Raw genomic sequence first — 18,904 nt, forward strand, 5'->3', positions numbered from 1 at the left:
TACAATAAAATACACTTTTCCCCTATTTAACTAAATGATACTGTGAGACTAATACCTATGAGATTCTAAAAATTGATAAAAAAAAAAAAAAAACCAAACCAAACCCCAACCAAAAAACCCCCCCAAACCCCCAGCAAATTAGGATGGTCCTGAAGTAAGGAGATTCCTAGAGAATATATTGGGGAAGGTAGCTGCTGTTAGAGTTTTCCTGTAAAATTTGGGTGACTTGTGCTGGAGGCAAACAGAAAAAATTAGCACCAGAGAATAATTACTGAGTTCACACTGAGGTCTTTTTGGCATGATTGTCTTGTTTCTAGCATTTGACTGGCTAAATTACATCTGTCAGTGAAATGAGCCAGTTGCGAGAAAAATGACCTGGCTATTCAAACAGTCTCCGCTGTAGTGTAGTATAATCCCTGATTTTATCAGAGGATTAATCATCCAGAGTTTCTGAAACTTCCACAATAAATGTAAACAGCAAGGTGCAAAGCAAAGACAAAATGGAAATGAGAAACAAGTCTTGGGGCTAAATTACATCTTCACTTGGACTGCTGCAACTGCAGTTAAATAGAAACCTCAGGCATTAGACTCCAATGTGTGCAAAGGTATTTCTAATGCAACTCTGATCTGACTTTCAAAATAGCTTTTAGAAAACTACTAAAAAATGCGTTTGTTCCTTCCTGGAAAAGAAGTTTGAAGGAAGGGAGTCACTTCAAGAGTTTCAATACTGTTCAAAGAAAGGACAACCAAATCATCAAGGTGTCCTTTAGAAACTGTGGAGAGCGGTTAGATTAAGTAATGTGAGTTTGCCAAAAGGCACAATGAGAAAGGATGCTTAGAGGGCTTGGGAAAAACTGGGTGCTTGGGTACTAGAAGCCTTCTTACTTTGTTAGCTGTTCAAATGAAGTACCTCCGCAAAAGACACCTTCACAGAAACAGCCACTATTTTTTTCATTATGTAATACTGAGAAGTGCTCCGAAGGGGGCAGAGTAGGATGGATGGAGTAAAGTTTCTCTTTTAACACAGAATTTTAGTTCATTAAATATAGTGAGAAGACAGAAGCAGTAGGAAATTCTTGATATTCACCATTCAAAGACAGGTACTCTCTCTGAAAGAGAAATCAGCAAGACTACCACTTCTGAATCCTTGTGTCTGGGGAAATCTCCCATGAACTGCAAGTATGCAAAGAAAGGATAGAAATCTGTTGCTAGACATAGCCTTCACTGGGCAAGCTCTGTAAAAAAACTACCAACACTGGGCAGCTGCACTTGCTGAGATATCTAAAGCTCCTTCAAGCTCTTTCACATTCCACAGAGCCCAGCTCCAAAATTGAAAACGTCCAGACACATCTCCCACACGAATGGTGCCAGGACAGAAAACTGTTGCTAGACATAACCTTCTCTGGGCAAGCTCTGTAAAAGACGTACCAACACTGGGGATCTGTGCTTGCTTACGTACTTAAAAGTTCATTTGAGCTCAAGACACTCTGGTAGAGGTGGATTCCCCAACATTGGACAATTTTAAGATTTGGTTGGACAAGGTGCTGGTCCGTCTGGTCTAGACTGTGCTTTTGCCAAGAAAGGCTGGACTGGACAATACTTGCAGTCCCTTCCAAGCTGGTATTCTATGATTCATTTTGTTACAATCATTAGGGATGACTCTCAAAAATTAGTCGAGTCCCAAATAGGATTTTTAGAATTTATTAAATAAATAAAGGCAAGCAAACAGCGCTGGGTGCGCCGGGAGTCTCTGCCCACCAAGACAGGGGTGTTTTTGGTGTACCCCAAATCTGTAGCCTCGTGGAGCTGCCTCAGACCCTTGATCGGGGCACTGGCTTTGGGGGTCGGGGGGGTGGTTCCTCTGTCTCGGGGTAGTCGAGGCTGCTGTACTGGTCCTGCAGCACCCGACTGGCTGAGTTGGACAGCCATGGGACCTGTGGTGGAGGCGGGCGAGGCGGGCGGCCCCGTGGCTGGCGAGGCAGTTTTGCAGGCACGGGCGACGGCTGTTGGGTCCAGGCCTCAGAGGGGTTGGAGCGGGGAATCCAGCTCCCCATGTCTGAGGTGCGTCTGCTGATGTCGGCCTGAGATGCTGAAGCTGCAGCGATGCGCCTGTGGAGAGAGCAGGCTACTGAAGCCCTGCTGTGGCTGCAGAGCCAGGCAGGTTCTAGGGTGCAGGACAGCACTGGGCAGCCCATGGGGTGTAGGCACCCGGCTGGACACAGGAATTGTGAGCACGAAGAGCTCCATGCAGAAAATGGGACACCCTGCACCCCTCACCTAGGGCACTGCTCGCCTGCCCATAGCTCACCTTGTCGGAGCCCTGAGCATCCTGACCTGCCTGCTCTGCACGTGCTTGGAAGGAGACCTGACCTTGGTAGACCAAGGACACGAAGCTGGACATGGCACTGCAGGGCCAGGAGAGCCTCCTGTTCTCCTTTCTCAGTGTGCCTGGCAGAACCCAGCACTCAGCTCCCCTGCCCATCCCTGGCCAGACAAGGGTACAGCTTTGCCTCTCTAGCACCACCTAAAAGGGTGATTTCTGCTGGTAGGTTCACTGCTAAGGGAGATGTCGCTATTGTGCTGCTCACTTTATATGGCAGTGTCACCCCTTACTGGTTTTCTTCCTGATTTTGCTCTGCCCACCTCTGGTGCTGGGTCTGCTCTTGCCAAGGCAGGGTCACTTTTAGCTCATAATTGAAACAGTAAGAACAGGTTTCAGAAATGAGTGCCCAAGAATTGAGAGGCCAGTTAATACCAGAATACCCTACCTCTAAATGCTTCATCGCCAGTAGCAGCCATCTAAGACTGAATTTTCGCAACCCTGCCCCCCCTCCTCAAAAGCTCACCGTCTTCTCTTCCTCCACAGATGGATCACACAGCAAAATACCATCCCAAGCAGCATAGAGCCCAAGACCACCATGATGCCTTCTGTGCAGAGCTTGCGGAATTCATTCTGATCTGCAGCATTTGGGTTTTTCTTGTCATCCACACCTGCAGGCAGAATTCTGTACGCTGCACGCTACTGGTAATCTCACAAGAGGTCTGACACCACCAGGAAATGTTCTTTCTCGCTCGCTCAGTGAACTTCCTGGGACTGAGACATTTCCTTGGTTTCAACCAAGGAAGAAAAGAAGGAAACTCCCAAAGCTGCTGCAAATGAGTGCGTCCGGGAGCCTCTCTCTAGGGTGCATCCTCTGCTCCTCTCAGCTTTGCTTACATTCTGGGACAACCATAATCCCGTTTTCCCAGTGTCATAGGTTTGCTCCCCCTTCCTGGTGATCCTTCACATTTGCACACAATGTCTTATGCACTCGCCCACCTTCACTTTGCAAGGCTTACTAGCGCTGCTGCCTGGAGGCTCTCTCTGACCTTCTGGGACTAGTTGTCCCACTGAACATAACTCATGAGGCCAAATGGGGAGCACAGAGAGGAGCGCAGCAGGGTGACTAACTGCCCCTCTAAGTGAGACAAACAAAACCTACCCTTGCATCAGGGAGTGCCACCCCCAGCTCTCCCTCCCCAGGGGACCCACACCCCAGGGGGACAGAGTCAGGCCTGCTCGGGAGACACCTGAGCCTCTCTCTTTCCCTTTTCTCCAACATGGGCACCGCTTGCATGCCTCCAGTTTTCAGGACTTGTTTCCCACTTATGGCCCCCTGCAAGACTTCTCAGTTTGTGGGTTCTTTTGAAAAAATCATGTGTCCTGGCATGGATATTCCCCAGGCTTGGACAGCACTGACAAGAATCAGAGACAGGGAAAGCCTCAGCACGGCTCAGGCACAAAGGATGCAGGACAGTGCCGGTTCCCCCTGAGCCATGCACAATCCATCAGGGCTTCCCTCTGGACCTCAGTCCACAGGCGGGATCCCCCTCTGTTGTGCCTACGGGGACTTGCAGCAGGCTCTGGGATGCAAGTGTTGTGGGAGGTACATTCGGTTAAAAGTCGTGTTTCCCATCACCTGCTGAGAGTAGTTCAGACGGCCTGCTTCCCCAAATGGCTAAATTCTAACTCTCCTGTGAACTGGTACAGGCACCAGGGGATGCAGTAGCCTGCAGACACACAGTAACTTTGACTTAGGACACTGGATGACTGAAGGACAGCAATTACCTGGCTCGTCTACTGACGAATATGCCCCCATTCTTCCACCAGAGGCTGGAACTCCCCGCCTGTCGCCTTCCTGAAGCGCCTCCATGGTCTCACGGTTCACCTCTTTCAAAAGAAAGTAGGTCAGTTTGATTACGAGTAACTGTTCCTCATCAGGAACATCATGTTCCTCATCAGGAACATGAACATCTTCAGATGGCAGTACTTCTCAAAATGCATTCATGGCACTTAGAAGCAGCCTGGGCATTTGGGGGTGCACTGAGTCACTAGTCTGAACAACATGCCATTCATGGAGAAAAACTGAAGCACTAGACATTTTCCAGTTTGCCAGTAGACAGCACACCCTGGCCCGCTGAGAGACTAAAATATTGCCTGTGATCTTGTTCTCATTCCACTCTGCATTTTTGGCAAAGCGCAACATTATGGCAAATTCCTTCCTTCAGGGAGGACAGAAAGACGCCATAGCCAGTTCAGCTGGGGAGAGCACCCTTCTGAGAAGCACTTCCCATCGTGCCAACTCAATCACACAGGAAGGGTAACAGACACACATGGTGGACTGAGACATAAGCTCTTGTAACCACACTCTGGAAAGGTCTCAAGTGGCAGTGAAGAGACCACAGTCCTCCAAAACCAGAGGAAAACCACGGCCAAGTTACCTAAAACACAACTACAAAAAGACAGTTAAACCACCCAAGACTAAATTCACAGCCCTGCATTTTAGCTGCCTTCAAGCTGGGTGTTCATCTGGTCTCACCTGTCCCTGACCCCGAAGTGTCATCGAGAGTCCCCAAACATCAACAGGGCAGAGCCAGGCTGTGAGGCTGGCTATGGCACGCCAGCAGCCCGAGCCAAGTCTGCCGGTCTCGGCGACCCCAAGCTGCCCATGCATCTTCTCTGCTGCCTAAAGGCACGCTCTCCTCTGGCGACTAGCCCTCTCATGACTCATTGGGAATCAGCTCCTTGGCAAGCCCCTCCCATTCCTGCTGTGTAGGCTACTGCTTGTCCGTACATGCATCTAAAACCTCAGCTTCCCAAGCCTTCCGGTCAAGAGTGATATATACCCACCATGTGCTGCTTCATCCAAGTCTGTCAGGATTTCCCTTAGAACTTCTGATGACCCCTGTGAAGATTCTCCTATTTCATCTTTATACTTTGCTTCTGGAGGACCTGAAAGTATGAAATTAAGTTTCACGCAAATAAAATAATGAAAACGAGTGTGTAGTCTGAGAGTCAAGGCTGACTACTCACCCCTGTGGTGCCAGGTGAGCCCCAGCGCAGGATCCAGTTGAGAAGCTGGAAGAGCCCTCCCTGTACCCACATCTGCAACCAAAGACCCATGAGAAGTTTCCTTCATACGTTGTGGCAAGACGCTGTCTTGCCAAATGAATAGCAGAACATAGAAGGGAATCACCTAATGGCATGACACACCCATGCAGGTCTGTATTCTCGCACCTGCAAGAGATGTGTCGCTCACATTTGGGCTTTGAGCAGGCAGCTCTGAAAAGAAGTAAAAAGCCATGACGTACCCATGTGATCTCCCTGAGTGTCAGCCATGGAACCCAGCCAGGAAGCTGGATATCCATCACCTCCGGCCACACCTGTGAACAAACAGTACAGAGAAGCTCCCTTGAAATATTTTAATGTATTTCCTCACACCTGAACAGCAGTAAATGCAGCTCAAACACGGGATTGCTGCATGGCACTCATATCTCCCTTCCACTCAGGAGGGCTGTGCAGTTACTGCATGCCTGGACCATGCTGGTCTAAAACAAACCATGCACGGAGCTGTCAGGAGAAGGGACTTGCGGGAGCTCACACGAGCTCTAAACTCAACCCTCACAAGCCCACTAGCTTTGTGCTGGAAGCAGCGCAGGGCCGGACAGGCTGGGAAGGAATGCTTTGCAAGGCAGAGTGCCCCGGGGCACATCACTGAGCCTGACCCATTCTCTCTCTGCTCTTCTGCATGTCTAAGCACCAGCCAAGAAAATATCAAGTAAATTGTGAATGAACTGACTAATTAAAACTTAAATGCTCACACATTGAAATGACATACCTGTGGGATTGCCCTGAGGCTCCGGGACAAGATTTGGCTCAGGATCAGGCCAAATCGGGTGGCCACCGGCTACAGGCACAGCTGTAATCAAGCACGTTTCCATCAGATGTCGTGATCTACTTCTTTTAACCTAGGAAGGTTTTCCGGGGGGAGGGCTGCACAGGGCTAGCTCTAGGGACGGCTTGCAGCCCCGCAGTGGCTGCAGCCCCCTGTGCGTCCCACTGCCTGCAGAGCTGGCTGCGGCTCACCCGGCCGAGCCTCACCACGACCAGTGCAGTGGGAGCTGCCAGGGCTGGGTGCTGGCCCTTGCCTGCCTGCCTACCTAATCCCCGTGCTTGCCACGGACGAGCCCCGACATGCCGGGGTCGCAGGACCACCAGAAGGATAAGGAGGCAGTGGTGGACCAAGCCTCTCCGCAGCTGCACCATGATGCTGCTGCTGCTATCGCCGCTGCCGCTAACGCCGCAGCTGCCGGCACTGGCGCCGCTGCCGCTCACGCCAAAGCCGCTAACGCCGCAGCACCGCTGCCTGCGCTGCTGCCGCTAACGCCGCTACCAACAGCGCTGCCGGCACTGCTGAAACGGTGCCTGCGGGACCACGCTTCCCCCCGCGGTGTCCGGCGGCGTTGTGTGACCTCACAGACCAGCTCCCCACCACGGCACCAGCCCTGGAAGGGACTCTGAGACTACCCCGTGCTGCCCCCCGGCGAGTCCGTGTGCAGCGGAGTCCCTCCCCTCCCCGAGGTGCCTGTATAGTGTGTCTCTGAAGTGAACATAACGAATGTGCCCGCTCTCCCTCTGAATTTTTTTCTATGAAATATTTTAACACAAATATTAAAAGAAGGTATGCTGTGGAGCACATGACGCCCATGCAAAACTTACTTCCCTCCATTGCCTTCTCCTGTAAGCATAATCATTTGTGTTTTCTCTTGTTACAATTAAATGATACTGTGGCGATAACGCTGTATGAAAAGAAGAAAGTGTTTGTAAGAAGTTCAGATATTAATGTTAAAAGCTTTATGCCTTTTTAGTCAGTTTTTAAAAGAGCTTGCAGTAGTACCCGAGAACCTCACTGAGGCACTAGCATCTATACTAAAAGCAATCAAGGCTGAAGAAAAGACGTGATGCAATGGGATAAATCTGCGTCGCTTCTATGTGTTTTCCAGGCTTTCCTGAGAAGCATTAGTAGCCTTGTAACCAGTGAGTCCTGATGTGTTTTTCGCCAGTTATTGCTTCAATGATGTCCTTTTTCCTTACCCTACCATGTGTAATTTTTCACTTCACTCAGAAAGAGATTTTCCAGAACGGAAATCTTTCTTTCTCAAAAAAAAGGGCAGAGAAGAGGCAGCCTTGACCCCCAAGTAAGGAGCTAGTGTCCCTATAGGATGTAAAGTGGGATGGGGGGCGGCCGTGACTCACCCGCTCCCTCTCCGGTACGGAAGAAGTAAGATGGTGCTGCCGCCCAGCGGCCATACTGCAGTACTGCAGCTGGGGGGGGTGGAAGCGCGCTGTGTGGTGCTGCCATCCTGTGGCCAGACCTTGGTACTGCAGCTGTGGGGGGGGGAGCGCGGTGTGGCGCTGCCATCCTGTGGCCAGACCGCGGTACTACAGCCCGGGCACGAGTCGTCGTTTTTGTTGCCGGTTTCGCGTGGTTTTCTGCGGGATTGTTAATCATTTAATCCAATTTTGCTGTGCACAGTCTCAAGACCAGATTAAGTATAGATGTCTAAACTAATGCTTTCTTTGTAAAGACAGAAACCTAGCAGCAATTGAAATCCCCAGCTAAAGGTGTTCTGCTGTTCTGGTTGAAGAGAAACAATCATACATGGGGAAAAAACGAAGTGCTAGGGTTTTAGGGTAGGAGTGTGATATAAAGGTTCTGACACACCATTCTCATTCTTAATCATCAGAGCTTATCCAGAGTCCACAAATAACTAATATTTTTTTCGAGTAATTTTCCTGGGGTTTCCTACAGCCTAGTTAGGTTTATAAATGAGAATTTGCCACCAGAAATTGAGACAGTGAGGGCAAATGTAATCTTTTGCTAAGCATATGTGGGACTGAGCAGTATAAATGACCTTTTACCCCTGCTTCGAAAGCTAAAAGAAACAGTTTTTTTCAGGTCCTATAAAATTTCTCCTTTAGCTCCCAGTAGTTTTTCCTGGGGTTTTAATTGGTTCACTTCTGTGTGTACACATGCTGTGGTTCACTAACGTTAGCTGAAAACTGATGTCTTATTTAAAAATATTCCGCCATTACTCTGCACCCACATGCTGCAGCTCAAAAGTAGCAGAAGGTCTTTGGCTTCCTGCAGTATCATGTAAAGACTTGTAGATATAATTTTAACCTACATCTTTATTCACTATTTAAATGTGTAGAATGTACTGGTAATTAGATAACTTACCCCTGTTAAATAAAGATTATTACAGGATTAATTTATATGTAACCAATCTAAACTTTTCTTGGATTTAGTTTGAGAATTACAACATGAAAAATTTAGACTTATTTAAAAAAAAAAAAAATCCACAAACCTCTATTTCTAAAAAGCATGAACTCACAAGAAAACTATCACAATTCTCTCAGTCAAAGAATCACAAGGGAGCAGGATCCCCATTAAGCTTATGTGGATAACTTTGCATTCTCAATCTTTTGCACTTTTTTTTTTTTTAATAATTTTGTAACTGACTTAGAACATCCAGGCTAACATTATGCTTGTAATCACAGAAAAAATGACAATATTTTCTAATGTTTTTTTCCCCTTCAATTACCATATAGATAATTATAATTCTAGATTTAGGTTCCTGCATGTAGTAATTTTTCATTCCAGTCTTAATAGAAATGAGTAAGAGAAATTCATAAAGACTGGAATATACGGGTCTTATATACAGATTATGAATCAATTGCCAGCTTACGATTTACTTTGACATAGGCAAAAGGCAATTAAATGAAACAATGCCACGTGAATAGAAAACCTATTTTCTGTGTTAAAAACTATATCAGAGAAAAATTACACCAAATGTTTTGGTAGGCAGTCTACTTGAAGGTATTTTAAAAGAAAGTTTGTGGAAAATAGAAGACTAGGTTTTGTAGCTGTTTGCTTATTAGGTCTTTAACTGAAGAGACGCTGGTGTGCTGTTAAAGGTTTTGGCCTTAAGTTTGTCTTGCACTTGCATTCTGTTTGCAGTCCTACAAAAAACTTAAAGGTACTGAAAGCTTTCCTGGGACAACTGGCATCCTATCACAACTTTCTGGCAGACTAGAAACTGTCAGACTTGCCAAAAGGCTGTTTGTCTTTCACAATGCCCCACCAGAGGCCTCATTTATCATTGCTGTGGTTTAACAATCATAAAAGAAATAATCTCATTCTCAAAGCAACTTGACAGCACAGACAGACATTGTACCTAAAATCATCCATCCCACATCTAACCATCCATCAAAAACAAACCGCTTGTGCATTCACCTTGCAAGGATTTCTGTAAACCATATGCTCTTTCACACAGCTTTGCAAGTGTATGTAAGCCTTCATCACGATTTCCTGTTGGAGGCACTCAATTTATATCATCTGGACCAAAGTAGGTGTTAACTCACTAAAATCTCAAATCAAATCTGGCAACCTTAGACTTAACATTAAATAATTCATCCATGTGTACAGTTCTTAGATCTCTTCATACTTTGGGAAATGAAGTCTGACATTCAAAATGAAGTAAGAGGTTCACTACTATGAATCAGTATTTATCCAGGCAGTAATAGTTACAATAAAATACACTTTTCCCCTATTTAACTAAATGATACTGTGAGACTAATACCTATGAGATTCTAAAAATTGATACAAAAAAAAAAAAAACCAAACCAAACCCCAACCAAAAAACCCCCCCAAACCCCCAGCAAATTAGGATGGTCCTGAAGTAAGGAGATTCCTAGAGAATATATTGGGGAAGGTAGCTGCTGTTAGAGTTTTCCTGTAAAATTTGGGTGACTTGTGCTGGAGGCAAACAGAAAAAATTAGCACCAGAGAATAATTACTGAGTTCACACTGAGGTCTTTTTGGCATGATTGTCTTGTTTCTAGCATTTGACTGGCTAAATTACATCTGTCAGTGAAATGAGCCAGTTGCGAGAAAAATGACCTGGCTATTCAAACAGTCTCCGCTGTAGTGTAGTATAATCCCTGATTTTATCAGAGGATTAATCATCCAGAGTTTCTGAAACTTCCACAATAAATGTAAACAGCAAGGTGCAAAGCAAAGACAAAATGGAAATGAGAAACAAGTCTTGGGGCTAAATTACATCTTCACTTGGACTGCTGCAACTGCAGTTAAATAGAAACCTCAGGCATTAGACTCCAATGTGTGCAAAGGTATTTCTAATGCAACTCTGATCTGACTTTCAAAATAGCTTTTAGAAAACTACTAAAAAATGCGTTTGTTCCTTCCTGGAAAAGAAGTTTGAAGGAAGGGAGTCACTTCAAGAGTTTCAATACTGTTCAAAGAAAGGACAACCAAATCATCAAGGTGTCCTTTAGAAACTGTGGAGAGCGGTTAGATTAAGTAATGTGAGTTTGCCAAAAGGCACAATGAGAAAGGATGCTTAGAGGGCTTGGGAAAAACTGGGTGCTTGGGTACTAGAAGCCTTCTTACTTTGTTAGCTGTTCAAATGAAGTACCTCCGCAAAAGACACCTTCACAGAAACAGCCACTATTTTTTTCATTATGTAATACTGAGAAGTGCTCCGAAGGGGGCAGAGTAGGATGGATGGAGTAAAGTTTCTCTTTTAACACAGAATTTTAGTTCATTAAATATAGTGAGAAGACAGAAGCAGTAGGAAATTCTTGATATTCACCATTCAAAGACAGGTACTCTCTCTGAAAGAGAAATCAGCAAGACTACCACTTCTGAATCCTTGTGTCTGGGGAAATCTCCCATGAACTGCAAGTATGCAAAGAAAGGATAGAAATCTGTTGCTAGACATAGCCTTCACTGGGCAAGCTCTGTAAAAAAACTACCAACACTGGGCAGCTGCACTTGCTGAGATATCTAAAGCTCCTTCAAGCTCTTTCACATTCCACAGAGCCCAGCTCCAAAATTGAAAACGTCCAGACACATCTCCCACACGAATGGTGCCAGGACAGAAAACTGTTGCTAGACATAACCTTCTCTGGGCAAGCTCTGTAAAAGACGTACCAACACTGGGGATCTGTGCTTGCTTACGTACTTAAAAGTTCATTTGAGCTCAAGACACTCTGGTAGAGGTGGATTCCCCAACATTGGACAATTTTAAGATTTGGTTGGACAAGGTGCTGGTCCGTCTGGTCTAGACTGTGCTTTTGCCAAGAAAGGCTGGACTGGACAATACTTGCAGTCCCTTCCAAGCTGGTATTCTATGATTCATTTTGTTACAATCATTAGGGATGACTCTCAAAAATTAGTCGAGTCCCAAATAGGATTTTTAGAATTTATTAAATAAATAAAGGCAAGCAAACAGCGCTGGGTGCGCCGGGAGTCTCTGCCCACCAAGACAGGGGTGTTTTTGGTGTACCCCAAATCTGTAGCCTCGTGGAGCTGCCTCAGACCCTTGATCGGGGCACTGGCTTTGGGGGTCGGGGGGGTGGTTCCTCTGTCTCGGGGTAGTCGAGGCTACTGTACTGGTCCTGCAGCACCCGACTGGCTGAGTTGGACAGCCATGGGACCTGTGGTGGAGGCGGGCGAGGCGGGCGGCCCCGTGGCTGGCGAGGCAGTTTTGCAGGCACGGGCGACGGCTGTTGGGTCCAGGTCTCAGAGGGGTTGGAGCGGGGAATCCAGCTCCCCATGTCTGAGGTGCGTCTGCTGATGTCGGCCTGAGATGCTGAAGCTGCAGCGATGCGCCTGTGGAGAGAGCAGGCTACTGAAGCCCTGCTGTGGCTGCAGAGCCAGGCAGGTTCTAGGGTGCAGGACAGCACTGGGCAGCCCATGGGGTGTAGGCACCCGGCTGGACACAGGAATTGTGAGCACGAAGAGCTCCATGCAGAAAATGGGACACCCTGCACCCCTCACCTAGGGCACTGCTCGCCTGCCCATAGCTCACCTTGTCGGAGCCCTGAGCATCCTGACCTGCCTGCTCTGCACGTGCTTGGAAGGAGACCTGACCTTGGTAGACCAAGGACACGAAGCTGGACATGGCACTGCAGGGCCAGGAGAGCCTCCTGTTCTCCTTTCTCAGTGTGCCTGGCAGAACCCAGCACTCAGCTCCCCTGCCCATCCCTGGCCAGACAAGGGTACAGCTTTGCCTCTCTAGCACCACCTAAAAGGGTGATTTCTGCTGGTAGGTTCACTGCTAAGGGAGATGTCGCTATTGTGCTGCTCACTTTATATGGCAGTGTCACCCCTTACTGGTTTTCTTCCTGATTTTGCTCTGCCCACCTCTGGTGCTGGGTCTGCTCTTGCCAAGGCAGGGTCACTTTTAACTCATAATTGAAACAGTAAGAACAGGTTTCAGAAATGAGTGCCCAAGAATTGAGAGGCCAGTTAATACCAGAATACCCTACCTCTAAATGCTTCATCGCCAGTAGCAGCCATCTAAGACTGAATTTTCGCAACCCTGCCCCCCCTCCTCAAAAGCTCACCGTCTTCTCTTCCTCCACAGATGGATCACACAGCAAAATACCATCCCAAGCAGCATAGAGCCCAAGACCGCCATGATGCCTTCTGTGCAGAGCTTGCGGAATTCATTCTGATCTGCAGCATTTGGGTTTTTCTTGTCATCCACACCTGCAGGCAGAATTCTGTACGCTGCACGCTACTGGTAATCTCACAAGAGGTCTGACACCACCAGGAAATGTTCTTTCTCGCTCGCTCAGTGAACTTCCTGGGACTGAGACATTTCCTTGGTTTCAACCAAGGAAGAAAAGAAGGAAACTCCCAAAGCTGCTGCAAATGAGTGCGTCCGGGAGCCTCTCTCTAGGGTGCATCCTCTGCTCCTCTCAGCTTTGCTTACATTCTGGGATAACCATAATAACTTATGTTACAAGGGCAGTGTAGCTCTGTCGGTTCTGGAGATGACAGTGGTTTTGTAAAGCTACAAAGAGAACCTCCCTCCTGAGAGCAGAGACTCTCCTCACACATTTCTGCGGACACAGATTACCTTTCATTTAGGAAGGATGAACTCCTGTCCTTCATGGTGAGCCGCTATCAGAGGAGAAGAAACATGGGCTCCGGTCTTGAGCCTCCCCCTTCTCTCAGACTGGTTACGTCTGTCTGCTGCGTCTCATTTTCCCCACTTGCAAAATGAAGCCGAGGATGCTGTGCTTTGCTCCTACACCACTGTGTGGCTTGAAGGAGGTGTTGAGAGCTTCTGTTACCGTAACAGGTAGGAAATACTTGTGGAGCTGGAACCTTTGAAATGGGCAAAGCCATAGGACGGAAATGCAGTCATGGTGCACTGGCATTCCTGAGAGACTTCCTGTGACAGATGGGAACCTTTGCTGGTTTTCGTTTGCCTGTTTGGCTTTCTGCATCTGGGATCAAGATGTTGGAAATACCTTTGACCTTCCCTTTCTTTTCCTTTACTGAAAAGATCCAGACATATTTTGGGCTTGCAGTGGGGATTGCCTGACAGAGGATACAGCAACAAAATTAAAGCAAGCAAACTGCAGTAGATTGGACCAGCCTGTCTGATGCCAATGATAGCACTTCAGGATGCAGTAAGCACCAGTGAATGCTGCTCATGTTTGGCTGCTGTGCTCATCTGTACTTTTGCATCTTGAGAAATGACCAAAAAAGACAGTACTCCAGGGAGCAAAGAGCTGTTTTTTTCATGAGTGTGGAAGGAGCTGGGTAACTCCTTTACAGGCCAGAAGCACCATGTGCAGGCTTGGGGACTGCACTCTTACCCCACTGCAATGCCAGATAAAATCAGGGTGGCAGGTGGAAACCATGCCTTCTGCCAAAGAGTAATAGTGATATAAATTAGTCGAGTCCCAAATAGGATTTTTAGAATTTATTAAATAAATAAAGGCAAGCAAACAGCGCTGGGTGCGCCGGGAGTCTCTGCCCACCAAGACAGGGGTGTTTTTGGTGTACCCCAAATCTGTAGCCTCGTGGAGCTGCCTCAGACCCTTGATCGGGGCACTGGCTTTGGGGGTCGGGGGGTGGTTCCTCTGTCTCGGGGTAGTCGAGGCTGCTGTACTGGTCCTGCAGCACCCGACTGGCTGAGTTGGACAGCCATGGGACCTGTGGTGGAGGCGGGCGAGGCGGGCGGCCCCGTGGCTGGCGAGGCAGTTTTGCAGGCACGGGCGACGGCTGTTGGGTCCAGGTCTCAGAGGGGTTGGAGCGGGGAATCCAGCTCCCCATGTCTGAGGTGCGTCTGCTGATGTCGGCCTGAGATGCTGAAGCGGCAGCGATGCGCCTGTGGAGAGAGCAGGCTACTGAAGCCCTGCTGTGGCTGCAGAGCCAGGCAGGTTCTAGGGTGCAGGACAGCACTGGGCAGCCCATGGGGTGTAGGCACCCGGCTGGACACAGGAATTGTGAGCACGAAGAGCTCCATGCAGAAAATGGGACACACTGCACCCCTCACCTAGGGCACTGCTCGCCTGCCCATAGCTCACCTTGTCGGAGCCCTGAGCATCCTGACCTGCCTGCTCTGCACGTGCTTGGAAGGAGACCTGACCTTGGTAGACCAAGGACACGAAGCTGGACATGGCACTGCAGGGCCAGGAGAGCCTCCTGTTCTCCTTTCTCAGTGTGCCTGGCAGAACCCAGCACTCAGCTCCCCTGCCCATCCCTGGCCAGACAAGAGTACAGCTTTGCCTCTCTAGCACCACCTAAAAGGGTGATTTCTGCTGGTAGGTTCACTGCTAAGGGAGATGTCGCTATTGTGCTGCTCACTTTATATGGCAGTGTCACCCCTTACTGGTTTTCTTCCTGATTTTGCTCTGCCCACCTCTGGTGCTGGGTCTGCTCTTGCCAAGGCAGGGTCACTTTTAACTCATAATTGAAACAGTAAGAACAGGTTTCAGAAATGAGTGCCCAAGAATTGAGAGGCCAGTTAATACCAGAATACCCTACCTCTAAATGCTTCATCGCCAGTAGCAGCCATCTAAGACTGAATTTTCGCAACCCTGCCCCCCCTCCTCAAAAGCTCACCGTCTTCTCTTCCTCCACAGATGGATCACACAGCAAAATACCATCCCAAGCAGCATAGAGCCCAAGACCGCCATGATGCCTTCTGTGCAGAGCTTGCGGAATTCATTCTGATCTGCAGCATTTGGGTTTTTCTTGTCATCCACACCTGCAGGCAGAATTCTGTACGCTGCACGCTACTGGTAATCTCACAAGAGGTCTGACACCACCAGGAAATGTTCTTTCTCGCTCGCTCAGTGAACTTCCTGGGACTGAGACATTTCCTTGGTTTCAACCAAGGAAGAAAAGAAGGAAACTCCCAAAGCTGCTGCAAATGAGTGCGTCCGGGAGCCTCTCTCTAGGGTGCATCCTCTGCTCCTCTCAGCTTTGCTTACATTCTGGGATAACCATAATAACTTATGTTACAAGGGCAGTGTAGCTCTGTCGGTTCTGGAGATGACAGTGGTTTTGTAAAGCTACAAAGAGAACCTCCCTCCTGAGAGCAGAGACTCTCCTCACACATTTCTGCGGACACAGATTACCTTTCATTTAGGAAGGATGAACTCCTGTCCTTCATGGTGAGCCGCTATCAGAGGAGAAGAAACATGGGCTCCGGTCTTGAGCCTCCCCCTTCTCTCAGACTGGTTACGTCTGTCTGCTGCGTCTCATTTTCCCCACTTGCAAAATGAAGCCGAGGATGCTGTGCTTTGCTCCTACACCACTGTGTGGCTTGAAGGAGGTGTTGAGAGCTTCTGTTACCGTAACAGGTAGGAAATACTTGTGGAGCTGGAACCTTTGAAATGGGCAAAGCCATAGGACGGAAATGCAGTCATGGTGCACTGGCATTCCTGAGAGACTTCCTGTGACAGATGGGAACCTTTGCTGGTTTTCGTTTGCCTGTTTGGCTTTCTGCATCTGGGATCAAGATGTTGGAAATACCTTTGACCTTCCCTTTCTTTTCCTTTACTGAAAAGATCCAGACATATTTTGGGCTTGCAGTGGGGATTGCCTGACAGAGGATACAGCAACAAAATTAAAGCAAGCAAACTGCAGTAGATTGGACCAGCCTGTCTGATGCCAATGATAGCACTTCAGGATGCAGTAAGCACCAGTGAATGCTGCTCATGTTTGGCTGCTGTGCTCATCTGTACTTTTGCATCTTGAGAAATGACCAAAAAAGACAGTACTCCAGGGAGCAAAGAGCTGTTTTTTTCATGAGTGTGGAAGGAGCTGGGTAACTCCTTTACAGGCCAGAAGCACCATGTGCAGGCTTGGGGACTGCACTCTTACCCCACTGCAATGCCAGATAAAATCAGGGTGGCAGGTGGAAACCATGCCTTCTGCCAAAGAGTAATAGTGATATAAATTAGTCGAGTCCCAAATAGGATTTTTAGAATTTATTAAATAAATAAAGGCAAGCAAACAGCGCTGGGTGCGCCGGGAGTCTCTGCCCACCAAGACAGGGGTGTTTTTGGTGTACCCCAAATCTGTAGCCTCGTGGAGCTGCCTCAGACCCTTGATCGGGGCACTGGCTTTGGGGGTCGGGGGGGTGGTTCCTCTGTCTCGGGGTAGTCGAGGCTGCTGTACTGGTCCTGCAGCACCCGACTGGCTGAGTTGGACAGCCATGGGACCTGTGGTGGAGGCGGGCGAGGCGGGCGGCCCCGTGGCTGGCGAGGCAGTTTTGCAGGCACGGGCGACGGCTGTTGGGTCCAGGTCTCAGAGGGGTTGGAGCGGGGAATCCAGCTCCCCATGTCTGAGGTGCGTCTGCTGATGTCGGCCTGAGATGCTGAAGCTGCAGCGATGCGCCTGTGGAGAGAGCAGGCTACTGAAGCCCTGCTGTGGCTGCAGAGCCAGGCAGGTTCTAGGGTGCAGGACAGCACTGGGCAGCCCATGGGGTGTAGGCACCCGGCTGGACACAGGAATTGTGAGCACGAAGAGCTCCATGCAGAAAATGGGACACCCTGCACCCCTCACCTAGGGCACTGCTCGCCTGCCCATAGCTCACCTTGTCGGAGCCCTGAGCATCCTGACCTGCCTGCTCTGCACGTGCTTGGAAGGAGACCTGACCTTGGTAGACCAAGGACACGAAGCTGGACATGGCACTGCAGGGCCAGGAGAGCCTCCTGTTCTCCTTTCTCAGTGTGCCTGGCAGAACCCAGCACTCAGCTCCCCTGCCCATCCCTGGCCAGACAAGGGTACAGCTTTGCCTCTCTAGCACCACCTAAAAGGGTGATTTCTGCTGGTAGGTTCACTGCTAAGGGAGATGTCGCTATTGTGCTGCTCACTTTATATGGCAGTGTCACCCCTTACTGGTTTTCTTCCTGATTTTGCTCTGCCCACCTCTGGTGCTGGGTCTGCTCTTGCCAAGGCAGGGTCACTTTTAACTCATAATTGAAACAGTAAGAACAGGTTTCAGAAATGAGTGCCCAAGAATTGAGAGGCCAGTTAATACCAGAATACCCTACCTCTAAATGCTTCATCGCCAGTAGCAGCCATCTAAGACTGAATTTTCGCAACCCTGCCCCCCCTCCTCAAAAGCTCACCGTCTTCTCTTCCTCCACAGATGGATCACACAGCAAAATACCATCCCAAGCAGCATAGAGCCCAAGACCGCCATGATGCCTTCTGTGCAGAGCTTGCGGAATTCATTCTGATCTGCAGCATTTGGGTTTTTCTTGTCATCCACACCTGCAGGCAGAATTCTGTACGCTGCACGCTACTGGTAATCTCACAAGAGGTCTGACACCACCAGGAAATGTTCTTTCTCGCTCGCTCAGTGAACTTCCTGGGACTGAGACATTTCCTTGGTTTCAACCAAGGAAGAAAAGAAGGAAACTCCCAAAGCTGCTGCAAATGAGTGCGTCCGGGAGCCTCTCTCTAGGGTGCATCCTCTGCTCCTCTCAGCTTTGCTTACATTCTGGGATAACCATAATAACTTATGTTACAAGGGCAGTGTAGCTCTGTCGGTTCTGGAGATGACAGTGGTTTTGTAAAGCTACAAAGAGAACCTCCCTCCTGAGAGCAGAGACTCTCCTCACACATTTCTGCGGACACAGATTACCTTTCATTTAGGAAGGATGAACTCCTGTCCTTCATGGTGAGCCGCTATCAGAGGAGAAGAAACATGGGCTCCGGTCTTGAGCCTCCCCCTTCTCTCAGACTGGTTACGTCTGTCTGCTGCGTCTCATTTTCCCCACTTGCAAAATGAAGCCGAGGATGCTGTGCTTTGCTCCTACACCACTGTGTGGCTTGAAGGAGGTGTTGAGAGCTTCTGTTACCGTAACAGGTAGGAAATACTTGTGGAGCTGGAACCTTTGAAATGGGCAAAGCCATAGGACGGAAATGCAGTCATGGTGCACTGGCATTCCTGAGAGACTTCCTGTGACAGATGGGAACCTTTGCTGGTTTTCGTTTGCCTGTTTGGCTTTCTGCATCTGGGATCAAGATGTTGGAAATACCTTTGACCTTCCCTTTCTTTTCCTTTACTGAAAAGATCCAGACATATTTTGGGCTTGCAGTGGGGATTGCCTGACAGAGGATACAGCAACAAAATTAAAGCAAGCAAACTGCAGTAGATTGGACCAGCCTGTCTGATGCCAATGATAGCACTTCAGGATGCAGTAAGCACCAGTGAATGCTGCTCATGTTTGGCTGCT

The 18,904-nt window shown here is 48.6% G+C and overlaps 2 protein-coding genes across 5 annotated transcripts; both read right to left on the minus strand.

Moving 5' to 3' along the window:
• Positions 1-1,685: 1,685 nt before the first annotated feature.
• On the minus strand, positions 1,686-7,120 carry LOC115611613. Of its 4 annotated transcripts, XM_030494828.1 has the most exons (8): positions 7,040-7,120; positions 6,159-6,239; positions 5,632-5,703; positions 5,354-5,425; positions 5,171-5,272; positions 4,109-4,210; positions 2,847-2,991; positions 1,686-2,109 (listed from the first exon to the last, which is right to left on the minus strand). In XM_030494828.1, the coding sequence occupies exons 1-8, from the start codon at positions 7,047-7,049 to the stop codon at positions 1,812-1,814; spliced, it is 882 nt and encodes a 293-aa protein (XP_030350688.1). In that variant the 5' UTR covers positions 7,050-7,120; the 3' UTR covers positions 1,686-1,811. The 4 variants fall into 4 exon arrangements, with proteins under 4 accessions (XP_030350688.1, XP_030350687.1, XP_030350689.1 ...); XM_030494827.1 differs by lacking the exon at positions 7,040-7,120 and having other exon boundaries at positions 6,159-6,573; XM_030494829.1 differs by lacking the exons at positions 5,354-5,425; positions 7,040-7,120 and having other exon boundaries at positions 6,159-6,396.
• A 9,510-nt stretch (positions 7,121-16,630) lies between these two features.
• LOC115611782 (serine/arginine repetitive matrix protein 1-like) lies at positions 16,631-18,129 on the minus strand. The gene is made up of 2 exons (XM_030495198.1): positions 17,792-18,129; positions 16,631-17,054 (listed from the first exon to the last, which is right to left on the minus strand). The coding sequence occupies exons 1-2, from the start codon at positions 17,863-17,865 to the stop codon at positions 16,757-16,759; spliced, it is 372 nt and encodes a 123-aa protein (XP_030351058.1). The 5' UTR covers positions 17,866-18,129; the 3' UTR covers positions 16,631-16,756.
• Positions 18,130-18,904: the final 775 nt, after the last annotated feature.

The sequence above is a fragment of the Strigops habroptila genome, chromosome 8 (assembly GCF_004027225.2).
Source record: "Strigops habroptila isolate Jane chromosome 8, bStrHab1.2.pri, whole genome shotgun sequence".
Classification (NCBI taxonomy): domain Eukaryota; kingdom Metazoa; phylum Chordata; class Aves; order Psittaciformes; family Psittacidae; genus Strigops; species Strigops habroptila.

Excerpts from the sequence above, each read along its gene's own strand:
- LOC115611613 (XM_030494827.1), bottom strand. The coding sequence starts at position 6,261 with ATGGAAACGTGCTTGATTACAGCTGTGCCTGTAGCCGGTGGCCACCCG. Across the intron at positions 5,426-5,631 it reads CACTCAGGGAGATCACATGG|ATGTGGGTACAGGGAGGGCT; the intron begins GTACGTCATGGC and ends CTTTGGTTGCAG. Across the intron at positions 2,110-2,846 it reads CTGTGGAGGAAGAGAAGACG|GCGCATCGCTGCAGCTTCAG; the intron begins GTGAGCTTTTGA and ends CTCTCTCCACAG.
- LOC115611782 (XM_030495198.1), bottom strand. The coding sequence starts at position 17,865 with ATGGCGGTCTTGGGCTCTATGCTGCTTGGGATGGTATTTTGCTGTGTG. Across the intron at positions 17,055-17,791 it reads CTGTGGAGGAAGAGAAGACG|GCGCATCGCTGCAGCTTCAG; the intron begins GTGAGCTTTTGA and ends CTCTCTCCACAG.